Source organism: Perognathus longimembris, chromosome 27 (genome assembly GCF_023159225.1).
Source record: "Perognathus longimembris pacificus isolate PPM17 chromosome 27, ASM2315922v1, whole genome shotgun sequence".
In the NCBI taxonomy this organism is placed as follows: Eukaryota; Metazoa; Chordata; class Mammalia; order Rodentia; family Heteromyidae; genus Perognathus; species Perognathus longimembris.
In genome coordinates this window covers 3,596,963-3,611,147 of record NC_063187.1, presented here as the reverse complement: position 1 = coordinate 3,611,147, position 14,185 = coordinate 3,596,963, and the positions used below count along the sequence as shown (strand labels likewise).

The 14,185-nt window shown below is 41.6% G+C and overlaps 1 protein-coding gene across 1 annotated transcript in view; it reads left to right on the top strand.

The window, feature by feature from the left end:
* Pik3c2g (phosphatidylinositol-4-phosphate 3-kinase catalytic subunit type 2 gamma) overlaps window positions 1–14,185 on the top strand; it is a 118,705-nt gene that overhangs the window by 53,437 nt on the left and 51,083 nt on the right. Inside the window, 2 exon segments of the mRNA XM_048335046.1 lie at window positions 4,433–4,526; window positions 4,947–5,041. Of these exon segments, the coding sequence (XP_048191003.1) occupies window positions 4,433–4,526; window positions 4,947–5,041 (189 nt within the window).

Here is a 14,185-nt window from a genome sequence, read left to right as displayed (position 1 = left end):
CGAGGGAAGGGGGGGACACGGTGCAAAAAGAAATGCACTCATGACCTGACTTAGGGAACTGTCGCCCCTCTGTCGACCACCTTTATAGTAACAATTTAAAAACGAATTCTGTGGCTATCTTCAAGGATGATGTATGAATTTCCAGGTCATCACATCATATTTAATTTTAATATCCATTCTCAGCCCTTCATCTATCATTTTGGGTTTTCTTGCACATTTCTGGCCTCACCCGTTGCTCTGAGTAGAACTTTAGGATAGATTGCACGAGTGGTATTGCTAAATCAGTCAATAAGCACGTCTTCAAGGAAGCACTTGCTACTTATTGTGGTTTTTAATCTGTTACCCGTGGCGTGCCAGCCATGTATCGAAGGGGCTCGTGTCCCACAATCGTCGCCCACTTTGCAAGAATCTCTGGGCACAGGGCCAGCTTTTCCTATAAGAGGCGTGTGCTTGCGCTGTAGGAATGTGCTAGAATAATGTCACGTGAGTCCTTCTTCCCCCTCCTTACAGCGTCCTTGGGCCTCGGTTCCATGTCTCTTCCAATTTCTTTCTGAACTTGAAGCAGCAGGAACGAGTGACATTTATTTGCATCAGAGTGGGGGAAAAAAAAGTCCTTACTCCCGGCTTTGCATGTATTAATAGAAATGTACTATTTTCCATTTGCAACTGTACTGTACTGTATTAGTAGAACTCAGTTTTGAGCTCCTTTGCATTTAGGAACTTTTGTTTGTTTTCTACTCTCTTCAGATTTAGTTCTTTTATTTTTTCTTGAAAGCTTTGGTTGAGGGAGAAAAAAAAACATCTGAAATGTGTATTGTGCTATTTTTTTTTCAATTAAACCGGTGGCAAACAATGTCATTCATCTGAGAGCAGAGCTACAAATGAAAGCAATGCTGAAGTGTTGCCTTAATCATTGTTATCATCTTTCATCCACGTATTTTGATTAGTCACCCTCACTATCAAAAGCAGGATGCTAGCTGGGCACCGGTGGCTCACGCCTGTCATCCCAGCTTCTCAGGCGGCTGAGATCTAGGGATCACGGTTCAAAGCCAGCCCAGGCAGGAAAGGCCATGGGACTTTTGTATCCAATGAACCACCAGAAAACCAGAAGTGGAGCTGTGGCTCAAGTGGTAGAGCGCCAGCCTTGAGTGAAAAAACTCAGGGACAGAGTTCAGACCCTGAATTCAAGCCCCAGGACTGGCAAAAATTAAAAAACAAACCAACAAACAAAATACTAAATCCAAGGAACAAGAAAAGAAGATGCAGTGAAACCTCACATTCAGTTAATTCACTGAAGAGTTGAGGAATAAGAGTGCTTATTTCAAAAATAGTAATAATTCCAAATAATTATCAGCCTCTCCTCAGTACCCAGTAGAATTCAATGATTCAAAACCCTTAGAGTTCAAAGTAATGATTAAGGAGAGCCACATGTAAGAAGAATATTCAGATTTTTATATATATGATATATATAAGAATATTCAGATAGATAGGTAGGTAGATAGATAGATATAGATATAGATATAGATATAGATATAGATATAGATATAGATATAGATATAGATATAGACATAGTATAGCTATATGGTACTTGTCCTGGAGCTTGAACTCAGGGCCTGGTTGCTTTCCCTCAGTATTAAGCATTTATTTGTGCTCAAGGCTGGCGCTCTACCACTTGAGCCACAGCTCCACTTCCAGTTCTCTGGTGGTTCATTGGGGATGAGAGTCTCATAGACTTTCCTGCCTGGGCTGGCTTTGAACCATGATCCTCAGATCTCAACCTCCCAAGTAGTTGGATTGACAGGCTTGAGCCACTGGCATCTGGCTTGGTCCACGTTTTGAAAAGAAGATGAGAACTTTAAGATGGGAAAATATCCCAAGCAGATATGACTGGTCTCATGAAGAAGAAATGGAGTGTGGTATTTTCAGAGTACGAATGGTGCATTGGTGAGCCAAGCTGGTTTTGTTCAAGGTTAGGGAAGGAAGAAAATGGTTATTTGGTCTTTTATGACCCACACTAGCATGTGAACGTTAGAAAGATCCACTGGAAATAGGAGTTGTTTGGTGGGAAATGGGTTTGTTGTTGTTGTTGTCTGCCGTGGGCCTTGAACTCAGGGCCTGGGTGCTGTCCCTGAGCTTCTTTTGTTCACAGCTGGTGCTCTACCATGTGAGCCACAGCTCCACTTCCGGTTTTCTGGCAGTTCATTAGAGATAAAAATCTCATGGACTTTCCTGCCTAGGCTGGCTTTGAACCAAGATCTTCAGATCTCAGCCTCTTGAGTAGCTAGGATGACAGGCGTGAGCTACTGGTGTAGGCTTGAAACTAATGCTTTATGGGAGGAGAATGTGTAATAGTTTAGGACATTTTTTAAGGTACCATGAAAAACTACAAGCATCATGAATGAGGGAGTGAGGTCCTTGGCCAGAGGTTTAAGGGAGGAATTAAAAGGCACACACCATTTGAATAGAAAAGTCAACCAAACTTGGCAACCAATGAGGAGACTGCTATATTGAGTTTGACCGCACAATACACGAATGTTGGGCTCCCCTCAAGCAATCAACCTTCTAGAACATTCTGCAGGGAAGAGGGTAAAGGAGCCTAAAGGATGCTCAGATGATGGGGTGAGAGTACTTTCCAGGGTGAAGCTTGCACTAGGGGCACACAGAGAATTCCACCGGATGAGAAAGGAAAGAGGATGAATAAAGACAAAGAAGAAAAAAGTGCATTAAGGGAAAAGAGAACAGGATAATTACCTTTATAATTTTAGGGCTTTAGGATTGGAGAAGGATAAGTGGAAAACTTTTAGTAGTGGAGATATGCCAGATGTAAAAGCAATGAATATTCCATTTAGGAGATTTTCAAATATGGAGAGTATGAGAAGAATTCTAGATGCTGAAAAGGGACATGATCATGAAAAGAGATGGAAAAAATATATATATATATATAGTGTGTATATATATATATATACAGTTTCCATTTCAGGGTGTGAATAATAAAGCCATAATGTGTTTACCAAAAAGGTTGGGGTATTTTTGTGATGTGTGTGTGCTTTTTTTATTTTCTTTTCCTTCCTTATGGTCAGGAAAGGTTCAAAAAGAGCGCTGAGGTGACTGGAATCTAACTTAAAGTCATCATCCGGGCCTCAAATAGGAGCAAGAAACTCTTCTTTCCCAGTCTTCCAATTGTCCTTGAGCTGACCTTGACGCTTCTAATAAGCTTTCAGACAAATGGTTTCGTAATTGAGGGCAATCAATTCGACTCAATTGCACTTAGGTAGGAGAATCTGAAGTCTTAATGTGATTAAATAAATAAATAAGCACGCTGACCTTCTAGCTTTGCATTTTTACCACACTCTTCTGCTCTCTGGCACTGTGTGTGCTGTTGTGCAAAAATCTCCCAACCTTAGCAACACTTCACAACACATAGCTAGCTAGCCTACAGCTCTCACCAGCTCTTATGGCGACAATGTTTAAGGGTAGGAAAGTTCAACCAGTGTCTCACGCCTGTCATCCCAGCTACTCAGGAGGCTGAGATCTGAGGATCACAGTTCTAAACCAGCCTGGGTAGAAAAGTCCCCATGAGACTCCTATCTCCAATGAACTGCTCAAAAAAGCTGGAGTGGTGCTGTGGTTCAAGTGGTAGAGGGCTATAGCCTTGAACACAAAGAGGCTCAAGGACAGCACCCAGGTCCTGGGTTCAAGCCCCACAACCAACAATAACAACAACAACAACAAAAGATAGAAAAGATCATGGTGAACTAGTAGTAAGAACAGAAGAATTCATACTGGGATAGTAGGAAAGACAGAAAAATTCATATTGGAATAGGATACACAGATCAGAAATTACAATTTGGGGGTAACCAGCCTTCAAAATGAAATTCCTGCTGCAAGTAACAAATGCTCAGTTGAAATGAACAGAAAAATGCATCGTCTTCTAAGGATTTATTCCACCCTTCAGTAATCTAGTAACATAATTTTACAAAAAGATTTAAGTCAGGTGCTATCCTGGCTACTCAGGAGGATGAGATCTAAGGGTGGTGGTTCAAAGCCAGCCCAGGCAGGAAAGTCCATGAGACTCTTATCTCCAATGAACCATCAGAAAGATGTAAATGGAGCTGTGGTTCAAGTGGTAGAGTGCTAGGCTTGAACAGAAAAGCTCAAAGAAAGCACTCAGGCCCTGAGTTCAAGTCCAGGACCAACACACACACACACACACACACACACACACACACACACACACACACTATCTAGGCCAAAGTGCTTTCTACTACAGTATCGCAAGGGTTTGGAATATGGGAAAAAATAATTATTATTTAGTGCCAAGAATGCCTTGCTTGTGCCCAAATCCTACCAGCATGAGTCTGTCAAGATGAAGTGTGCGTGTGATTTCTTCCTTCCCGTCCCCATCTTTGTAGTCATATTTCTTCTGTGTCAGTTTTCCAGATCAAGAAATCCGGAAAGTGGCAGTTCACCAGCTAGACCGACTCCCAAACGATGAACTACAAGAGTACCTTCCACAGCTCGTTCAGGTGAGAATTGCACAGGCGCCCACCAAGTCTGGGAATTGAACCGAAACATCTCTAATAGGTTCTCAATGAATCAACAATTGATTCCTTCAAAGGAATCTTGCAGCTTGGCCTGTGAAATAACTCAAACACAGCCGGGCGCCGGTGGCTCACGCCTGTCATCCCAGCAACTTAGGAGGCTGAGTTCTGAGAGATCACAGTTCAAAGCCAGCCTGGGCAGGAAAGTCCATGAGATGCTTATCTCCAATAATCATCAAAAAAAAAAAGCCAGAAGTGGAGCTGCGGTTCAAGTGGTAGAGCTGCTAGCGTTGAGTGAAAGAGCTCAGGGACAATGCTCAGGCCCTGAGTTCAAGTCCCGCAACAGGAGGAAAAGGCCCGGGTAAATGAAGAGGGGAAACTTAAGGCCTGTGTCTCTTCTCCCAGGCTGTCAAGTTTGAGTGGAGCCTGGAAAGCCCCCTGGTGAATCTCCTGTTACATCGATCTTTGCAAAGCATCCAAATGGCTCACCAGCTATACTGGTAAGATCATTTCCACCAGGTAAAGGGGATGTTCTCCTTGCCAACCTTTCTGAGCAGCTGTGGTAGAAGAAGGCACTTTGATCCTGTAACGAATAGCAACCTCAATTTTCAAGTCATCAAACTTGGAATCCTTCTCCAAGTTATTATGATGACGATCACTCTTATTATTACTAATTTACTTCTTAAATGTGTATGAGCACAACACATCTTGATCCGTATCAACCCTCCCATCCTTCTCCTCCATCTCTCCCCACCCCATCCCCCCTCTTGGCGTATCATTTAGTTGTCATCACTTTTTTTTTCTATTTTCTTTTTCTTATTTATTGTCAAAGTGATGTACAGAGAGGTTACAGTTTCATACATTAGGCCTTGGGTACATTTCTTGTACTGTTTGTTACCTACTCCCTCATTCCCCCCTCCCCCTCTCACTTCCCCTCCTCCCTCATGAGTTGTTCACCAAATGGTTTTGCAAGTATTGCTTTTGGAGTCGTTTGTCTTTTTATCCTGTATCTCTCGATTTTGGTATTCCCTTTCACTTTCCTAGTTCTAATACCAGTATATACAGTATCCAATGTACTCAGATGAGATACAGTGATAGTGCAGGTACAACCACAGGAAGGGGATACAAGAGGATCATCAACAATAGAAGCTAGGGTTTCATATGGCATGTTGAAAGTAATTACAACAATGATATAACAGTCGTTTCTATAACATGGAGTTCATGTCACTTAGCATCATCTTATGCATTCATAAGGGTATAGCTATTAGGCTCTTGTAATCCTCTGATGTGACTTGCCTAAACCTGTGCTAATTATTCCCTATGAGGGAGACCATAGAGTTCATGTTTCTTTGGGTCTGGCTCACTTTACTTAGTATAATTTTTTCCAAGTCCTTCCATTTCCTTATGAATGGGGCAATGTCATTCTTTCTGATAGAGGCATAAAATTCCATTGTGTATATGTACCACATTTTCCTGATCCATTCGTCTACTGAGGGGCATCTGGGTTGGTTCCATATTTTAACTATGACAAATTGTGCTGCGATGAACATTGTTGTGCTGGTGGCTTTAGTGTGTCCTTGTTTGTAGTCTTTTGGGTAGATGGCCAAAAGTGGGGCTGCTGGGTCCTAGGGGAGCTCTATGTTTAGCCTTCTGAGGAATCTCCATACCATTCTGGGCAATCATTCAGATTTGCCAGCAAAGTGAAGCCAGTCAGAGTTCAAATCTGAATTTATCATTTCCTCCAGTTTGAAAGCACCTGTACTATTGGTGATAGAGTGTGCAAATCAGATATTTAAAAGTAAAATCTTAATTGTAGCCATGCACTCCTTAGTGAGGGATGTGTTTTCTAAAAAGGATTTTTGTCCTGCTGGGCATTGGTAGCTCACACCTATAATCTCAGCTACTTGAGAGGCTGTGGTTCAAGGCCAGTATGGGCTGGAAATGACATAAAATCCCAGTGAAGCACCAAAATGCCAGAAGTAGAGCTGTGACTCAAGTGATTGAGCATTAGTTTTGAGCAAAAAAAAAAAAAAAAAAACCCAGGCCCTGAGTTCAAACCCCAGCACACACACACACACACACACACACACACACACTCCCTCTCCGCCTCTTGCTCACTCTCTCTCACACACACACACTTCTTTGCAACATTCATTACAAACAATTGGGATGTCATAACGAATACATATTTTTATACACTTTCCATTGAAAAGTTCCTAGAGAGTTAAGCCTTTGCCAAGTGTAAATTTAACAAAAATTTGGCTGTGTGTGTGTGTGTGTATGCTCTGATGAGTGTGAATATTTTCTATACTTTAGTTTGCTGCTGAACTCCAGTTTTACTCTACTGTAATCTGGCAGAACAGAGAGAGAGAGAGACAGAGAGGAGACCAGACAGCGAGCCCCTGGACTACGCCCAAGATATTTATCCAGAGCTTTGTCCCCACTCCTGTAGACAAAATTGGTAGATGCCCAGATCCCTTCTATAAAATTGCATCAGATGACTTGAATATTTAACCATCCGTGGATTTGCTCATAATACATAGTGTGGCGTCCGTGTCACATTAATACTTATTCTGCATGGCTCGGGAAATAATGATGAGAACAAGTTCTGTCCATCTTCAACTGGTAGACTCTTTCTTCTTGGCAGACACTTTCTTTAAATCCTTAATCATTTTATTGGCAAGGGAATATGTGGTTTGTTTGGCAATAAGTTTTAATTTAGCACTTTGTGATCAGAAGCAATGCTTTCTTTGTTTACAAAGTATATTTTATGGTAGAGGTGATGGACAGAGGGGTGACAGTTCCATAAGTCAGGTCATGAGCGCATTTCTTTTTGGACCATGTCCCCCCTTCCCTCACTCTCAATTTTCCCCTCCCGTCCCCACCCACAAGTTGTAGAGTTCATTTTCCACATCGTGTCCAGTGAGGACCATGGCTACCTTTGTTCCCCCTCTGCCCCACCCCCCATTTCTGTGCTCCCCTCACCCTCCCAGAGACAGAGAAACCAACACACAAGACAAAAAGAAAAGAAAGCAAAAACAGCAACAACAACAAAACCTTTTTTCCATTTCCTGGAGTTCATTTCATAAAATATTATTTTATATGATCGTATGCACATTGTTATGGCGCCTACGTGATCCTCTCCTAAGAATATCCTCGTTTGGCCTCACTGTATGCATGTCTAAGACCTATATAATTTATCATGTCCCCGTGTTGTTTTTTTTAACCATCCAGTGTGTTTACCTGTAGATTTACAGGCACATTCTCTCTACCACAAATGAGGGACGCCATACAACCTATGTTTCTCTGGGTCTGGCTCACTTCACTTAACATAATTTTTTTCCAAGTCTTTCCATTTCTCTACAAATGTGACAATATCATTCTTTCTGATGGAAGCATAAATTCCATTGTGTATCTATACCACATTTTTTTGATCTTTTGTACGCTGAGGGGCATCTGGGTTGATTCCATGTCTTGGCTATGGTAAGCAATACTGCAATGAACATGGTTGTGCTGGTGGCTTTAGTGCGGACTGATTTGGGGTCATTTGGATAAAAGCCCAGGAGTGGAATTGCTGGGTCATAGGGAAGCTCTGTGTTTAGTCTTTTGAGGAACCTCCATACTGCTTCCCAGAGTGGTTGAACAAGTTTACATTCCCACTAGCAGTGTAGTAGCATTTGTTCCCTTTTGGCCACATCCCCACTAGCATCTGTTATTGTTAGTTTTCTTGATAATGGCCATTCAAACTGGGGTGAGGTGGAATCTCAATTTGCATTTGATTTGCATTTCTTCTACAGCCAGAGATGTTGAACATTTCTTCTTGTGTCTATTGACCATTTACTTCATCCTCTGAGAAGTCTGTCTTTACATCCTTAGCCCATTCATTAATTGGGTTGTTGATTCTTTGAGCATTGATTTGGGGGGGGGGTTAATTTTTTTGTACGCTGACTATACTTTAGATATGAGGCCCTTGTCTGATACATAGCTGATAAAATATCTTCTCCCATTCTGTGTGCTTTCTAATTTACCTTGTTAGCTATGTCCTTTTTGCAGATATTTTTGATCTGCAGTAATACATCTCACAGATCCAGAGCCCCAAATGTACCTTCTTTTTCAAATTGCAGCATGAGAGGTCATGGATGGATCCACATCACCCCCACTTTTTATAGACACCCCATTATTAATTCCTAATGAAGGTGGAGACAATTGGAGTTCAGATCTATGTGGTGGGAAATTATTTTCACTGGGGAAAAAAAAAATCTTAAAACATAACATAAAATCCCTCTGGGCATGTGCAAACAGCCTGAGAGGAAGCTCCTATTGGAATCGCTCTTTGGGCAGGAATTTCTTTTCCCCCCTTGTCTCTTATTGACTGACATCTTGGTTGAATCTAGGCCAGTCCTGGGCTGGTTACAGATGTGTAATGAATCACACTCCCCGGACCAGCTATGCACGTTCAGGCTTGTGCCAGCAGAGGGTAGCAGAGAGCCGCCCGGTCACCCAGCAACGCGTTGGCATGGTGATGTCAGGGGCCTGGACCAGCATCCTGCTGGGCCATGGAGCTCACTGTGGAAGGCAGGTAGAGCTGGATAGAAGCAAGGGATGGAGGGGGAGGGAGGGATGATGAGCAGGAATCAGGGACTCCAGCTAAATCAAAGGTGAGGACTAAGAAGGAGCTAATGTAGTATCTGCTGCACTCGAAGAGAGAGAGACAGAGTGAATAAATGATGGCCCGTGGGCTTGGAACCCTTTCACAGACGCTCAAGCTGGCACTTGGAATCTAAGGACGCATAGGTTTTGATGCTGAGGTGCTACAAGATCTGCTTTAAATTTCTCCCTTTTAAAAGAAAATAACCACAATAATAATTCTGTATCTGTTATCTTGAAATTACAAGTGTCCTTCTCACCCTTTCTGTAAAAATACATTGCCCTTGAAAACCACTCTGAACACGCATATGCAGAACATAAGGCCACCACCAGTGAGTGAATCACCCATTCATGTGTGGGACCGATGTGGAGATATTGCTGAATGACTGGTAACAAAACAAAACGATCACTGGGCACCCATGGCTCACACCTGTCATCCTAGTGACCCAGAAGGTCGATCTGAGGATCGTGGTTCAAAGCCAGCCTGGACAGGAAAGTCTATGAGACTCTTACCTCCTATGAGCCACCAGAAAACTGGAAGTGGTGCTGTGGTTCCAAGTGGTAGAGCACCAGCCTTGAGTGAAATTGCTCAGGGACAGCGCCCAGGCCCTGAGTTCTAGTCCCATGCCTGACAAAAAAAAAAAAAAGCAAACCAATTGGCTATCATTCTATCAGCTTTAAGTAGTGATAAACACATACAATGGGACCCACAGAAAAAGTAACTACCTTCTTTCTCTCACTTTCTCCTCTCTCTCTCTCTCCCTCCCTCTCTTGTCCTCTCCCTTGCTCCCTTTGCTTTGATGTTCGATGATGTTTTCTTCAAAACCAAACAGCTGTACTTAAGGAAGCTCTCCATGCGGTAAAGACAAATAATCCAAAATCAATAGGAGGTATTAGCGCCTCAATCCTTTGCTTTCAAGAATCATTATATCGCTACTAATTCACCTTATTTTTCCTGTCTTACCTTCACCACGTAATAGCTAAGAAAATATTGCTTCACTCTTTCCTGATGGGAAGATGGTTCTCGCTGGCATTCCACATTCAGCTGCTGGCATCTTCTTTCATCAAGTTGTTTTTCACAAAAATGTATACCGGACACCATCTCAGCAAACAGCAATTTCTGGAAACAATACCACTTCGCTTTCCTACCTCCCCTCAAAAAGAAATTCGAAGAGAAAGTGGTAGATCTTTGTAAAAAAAAAGAGACGAAGCAAAGGCCCTCCTTTATACAGCCATCAGGAAAAATCCATTAGCACGGTTTTTTTTGAGTGAAGGCATAAATAGAACACGAGTTTTGTCTACTTCATGTCTATTTTATGTGACAGAAGTTTAAACCTCATGCCACATTAAAATTAATTTTACAACATTGCTTAAATTTTAGTACTGCTATTACATATGTAGGAAGAATTAATCTAGCCAGGCGCTGGTGGCTCGCACCTGTCATCCTGGCTACTCAGGAGTCTGAGATCTGAGGATCGGAGTTCAAAGCCAGTCTGGGCAGGAAAGTCCCTGAGACTCTTATCTCCAATGAACCACCAGAAAACCAGAAGCGGGGCTGTGGCTCAAGTGGTAGAGCGCCAGCCTTGGACACGAAAGCTCAGGGACAGAGCCCAGTGGGGACCCTATCTTGTCTGACAGAGGGAAGAAAGAAGGTCACTTTTTTTTTGTTATCCCTGTGTCTAATTTATTCTCTGCCTACAGTAAACTCCAAATTATTTGCAGTTTAGGGAAGCCTGGCTTTTCCCCCCATGAGACAGCAGGAGAGAGATCAGTGGAGCAGAAAATCAGGAAAAAATAAAAGTTGAAGAAGCAAAGATATCCACATTCAGCATTGCACACGCCTCGCCTAAAACCCCAGATGTAGCCAGCCGCTAAGCTTTGTTTCCTTTCCATCTCCCACTCCTATTGTTGCATTTTTAGTATTCAAATGAAGCTATAAAAATGTAAGGCCTTCAATAAACATCATTGTCATTCCATCCTGGAAACTGAATACCAGTCTTCCTTCAGGAGATCAATGAGCCAAGTTAGATTTTTGCAGCAGTGGCTTAGTGTCGGTAGGTTAAACATTCATGCATAGCTGGATGACGGTATAATCACACCTGTAATCTCAGCTACTCAAGGAGGCTGAGATCTGAGGATCACAGTTCAAAGCCAGCCTAAGCAGGAAAACCCATGAGACTTTGATTGCCAATTACTCATCAAAAAGCTGGAAGTGGAGCTGTGACTCAAGGGGTAGAGCACCAGCCTTGAAAAGTTCAGGGACAGCACCCAGGCCCTGAGTTCAAGCCTTACAAAAACAAAGCTTGAGAAAGTCTTTTTCACACATACAAATAAATCTGATTTATTTGAGCATGCATTCTGGGTCCTGACATGAAATTACCCCCAAGATATACTATTGTGTTCTGAGATTAGAGGTATGGATTTAACCTCCTCGTGATTGCCATAACATGAAAAAGAAATGTTTTTATCACATTTAAATTTTTATGAACATATTCATTACACAAATATACCAATTACATTCATTTTGGTTTCATGGTGACATTTTTGAAAAATAATTATAAGAAGACAAAAAGAAATCGGTAGAGATAATTTGCCACAAGGGGGCGGGGGGAAATGGACACAGAGGAAAAGGATGGAAGAACTCGTTTTTAACTCTATTCCCATCACTGTCATTTGCATTTCCAACCTAAAGAATCTGTTCAAAAACAATCAAAATAGGGAAAACAGATTGTTTCTGAAAGCCTTTCCCATCAGCCATGACTGTGACCAAGAGGAACAGAATGCATCATTTCCCATGTCTTTATTTTTCCTTTTTTACAATAAACACAGGATCTAGAAACTACTCATTTGCTACCTAATTATTATTATTTTTTGTCAGTTATGGGGCTTGAACTCAGGGCCTGGGTGCTGGTCTTTGAGCTCTTTTGCTCAAGGCTGGTGCTCTACCACTTGAGCCACAGCTCCATTTCTGGTTTTCATTCTGGTGGTTCATTGGAGATGAGAGTCTCATGGACTTTCCTGCCCAGGCTGGCTTTGAACCACGATCCTCAGATCTCAGCCTCCCAAGTAGTTGGAATGACAGGCGTGAGCCACCAGCACTAGGTTCATTTTATTTTATTTTATTTTATTTTATTTTATTTTATTTTATTTTATTAGGAAAAGAGTAGCACACAGTAAATTCCTTTGTATACAAGGGACAGAAGACACATTTCTAGGTCCTTGTAAGCAGAGATCTTGGGCTCTGTCTGGCAGTTCCTGAACCCTGTTCTACAGTAGCTACTACCCTACTATCACAGGATATGCAAGGTACTTGTGCAGAGTACTTATGCAAGGGTACTGAAGGTGCTTGGTACTTGTGTAAGGTAATCTTTTTTTTTTTTTAAGACTAATGTCTGGGAGGAAGTGTCCATTGTGTGGGGTCATTGTCAAAGTACTTGCTGTTTGTAGATGGTGGAGCAGCCTGACTTTGTTTGGAATGACAGAATCACCACACAGACACAGGAAGTCGCTGCAGGAGAAAAAAAAAAATTGTCCAGGTGAATGTTCGCTGGTTATTTCATGACAGAATACTTTGAAAAGCTGTCAGAACCTAAAAGCGATTCGCGAACTTTCCTTTGTAATAGATAAAGTTCCAAATTCCCAGCCTTTCCTGTGAGACAGAGGGGTTTGATATTTGGCATGCGTTTTGTTCACACAGCCACACGTTCATAGACACGCATGCAGACATAGCTACACACAAATACAGGCATGCACGGGCAAACACATACCTACATGTGTGCATACACACAAGCATATATGCGTTTATACGCAAATATATGCACATATACTCATGCACTTATATATCCATGCATGCACACACAAAGTGGCTCCTCACAGAGTGTGTAAAGGGAATTTTCAAAGTAAAAGGAAGGAAAACACTCTTTTGATGTGTGCTACAGGGGGAGAATATTCAGGGTTATGCTTGTTTGGGTATGTTTTCCTAATTAAGTGGATTTGTTGACAATTAAGTGAAAGAGCTACCTAGAAATGTCTTTCATCGGTGTACTTTCATGACCTGAAAGGCAGGATGTTTTCACCTACTATAAAATCGTCTGAACAAATCATGTAAAGTGAAAATTTTTAAATGTGGGCTGGGAAGGTGGCCTAGGGGTAGAGTGCTTGCCTAGCATGCATGAAGCCCCGGGTTCGATTCCTCAGCACCACAGACACAGAAAAAGCCGGAAGTGACGCTGTGGCTCAAGTGGTAGAGTGCTAGCCTTGAGCAAAAAGAAGCTCAGGGATAGTGCTCAGGCCCTGAGTTCAAGCCCCAGGACTAGCAAAAAAAAAAAAAAAAAAAAAGGAAAAGGAAAATATAAGACATCTGCTGGGATGCAAGAAAAACTAATGACTAGCCGGCAAAAATGGATAAGGTTTAGAAGATGGGGAAGGTCCACCTCATTGTGGAATAATCATGTTTAGAAATATTGTCTCATTTTGAGCCAAGCACTGGTGGCTCATTCCTATTATTCTGGCCACTGAGATCTGAGGATGGCGGCTCAAAGCCAACCCAGGCAGGAAAGTCCATGAGACTCTTATCTCCAAATAAAATTTTAAAAAACACCAGAAAGCTGGAAGTGAAACCTGGGTCAAGTGGTAGAGCGCCTGCCCTGAGCACAAAAGCTCAGAAAAAGCACCTGTAAGACCCGAGTTCAAACACCCAGCAAAAATAAGTAAATATGTATAATTTTTATACATTTCATGTCGATTATATTATATATGATATATAAATGTATTCATATATTACATATAAAACAAATTTATTTATTGTTCATATTAACTGAAATTTGTATTTATATGTTATAATAGACTATGTAATATACAATATATGTTATATTATATAGACTATGTATATTATATGTAGTATGTACTATTATACTGTATATACTATATAACATACATCTAATGCTGGATATACTATGTATTGTATTATATAGTAGAGTGTATAGTAGAGTATACAT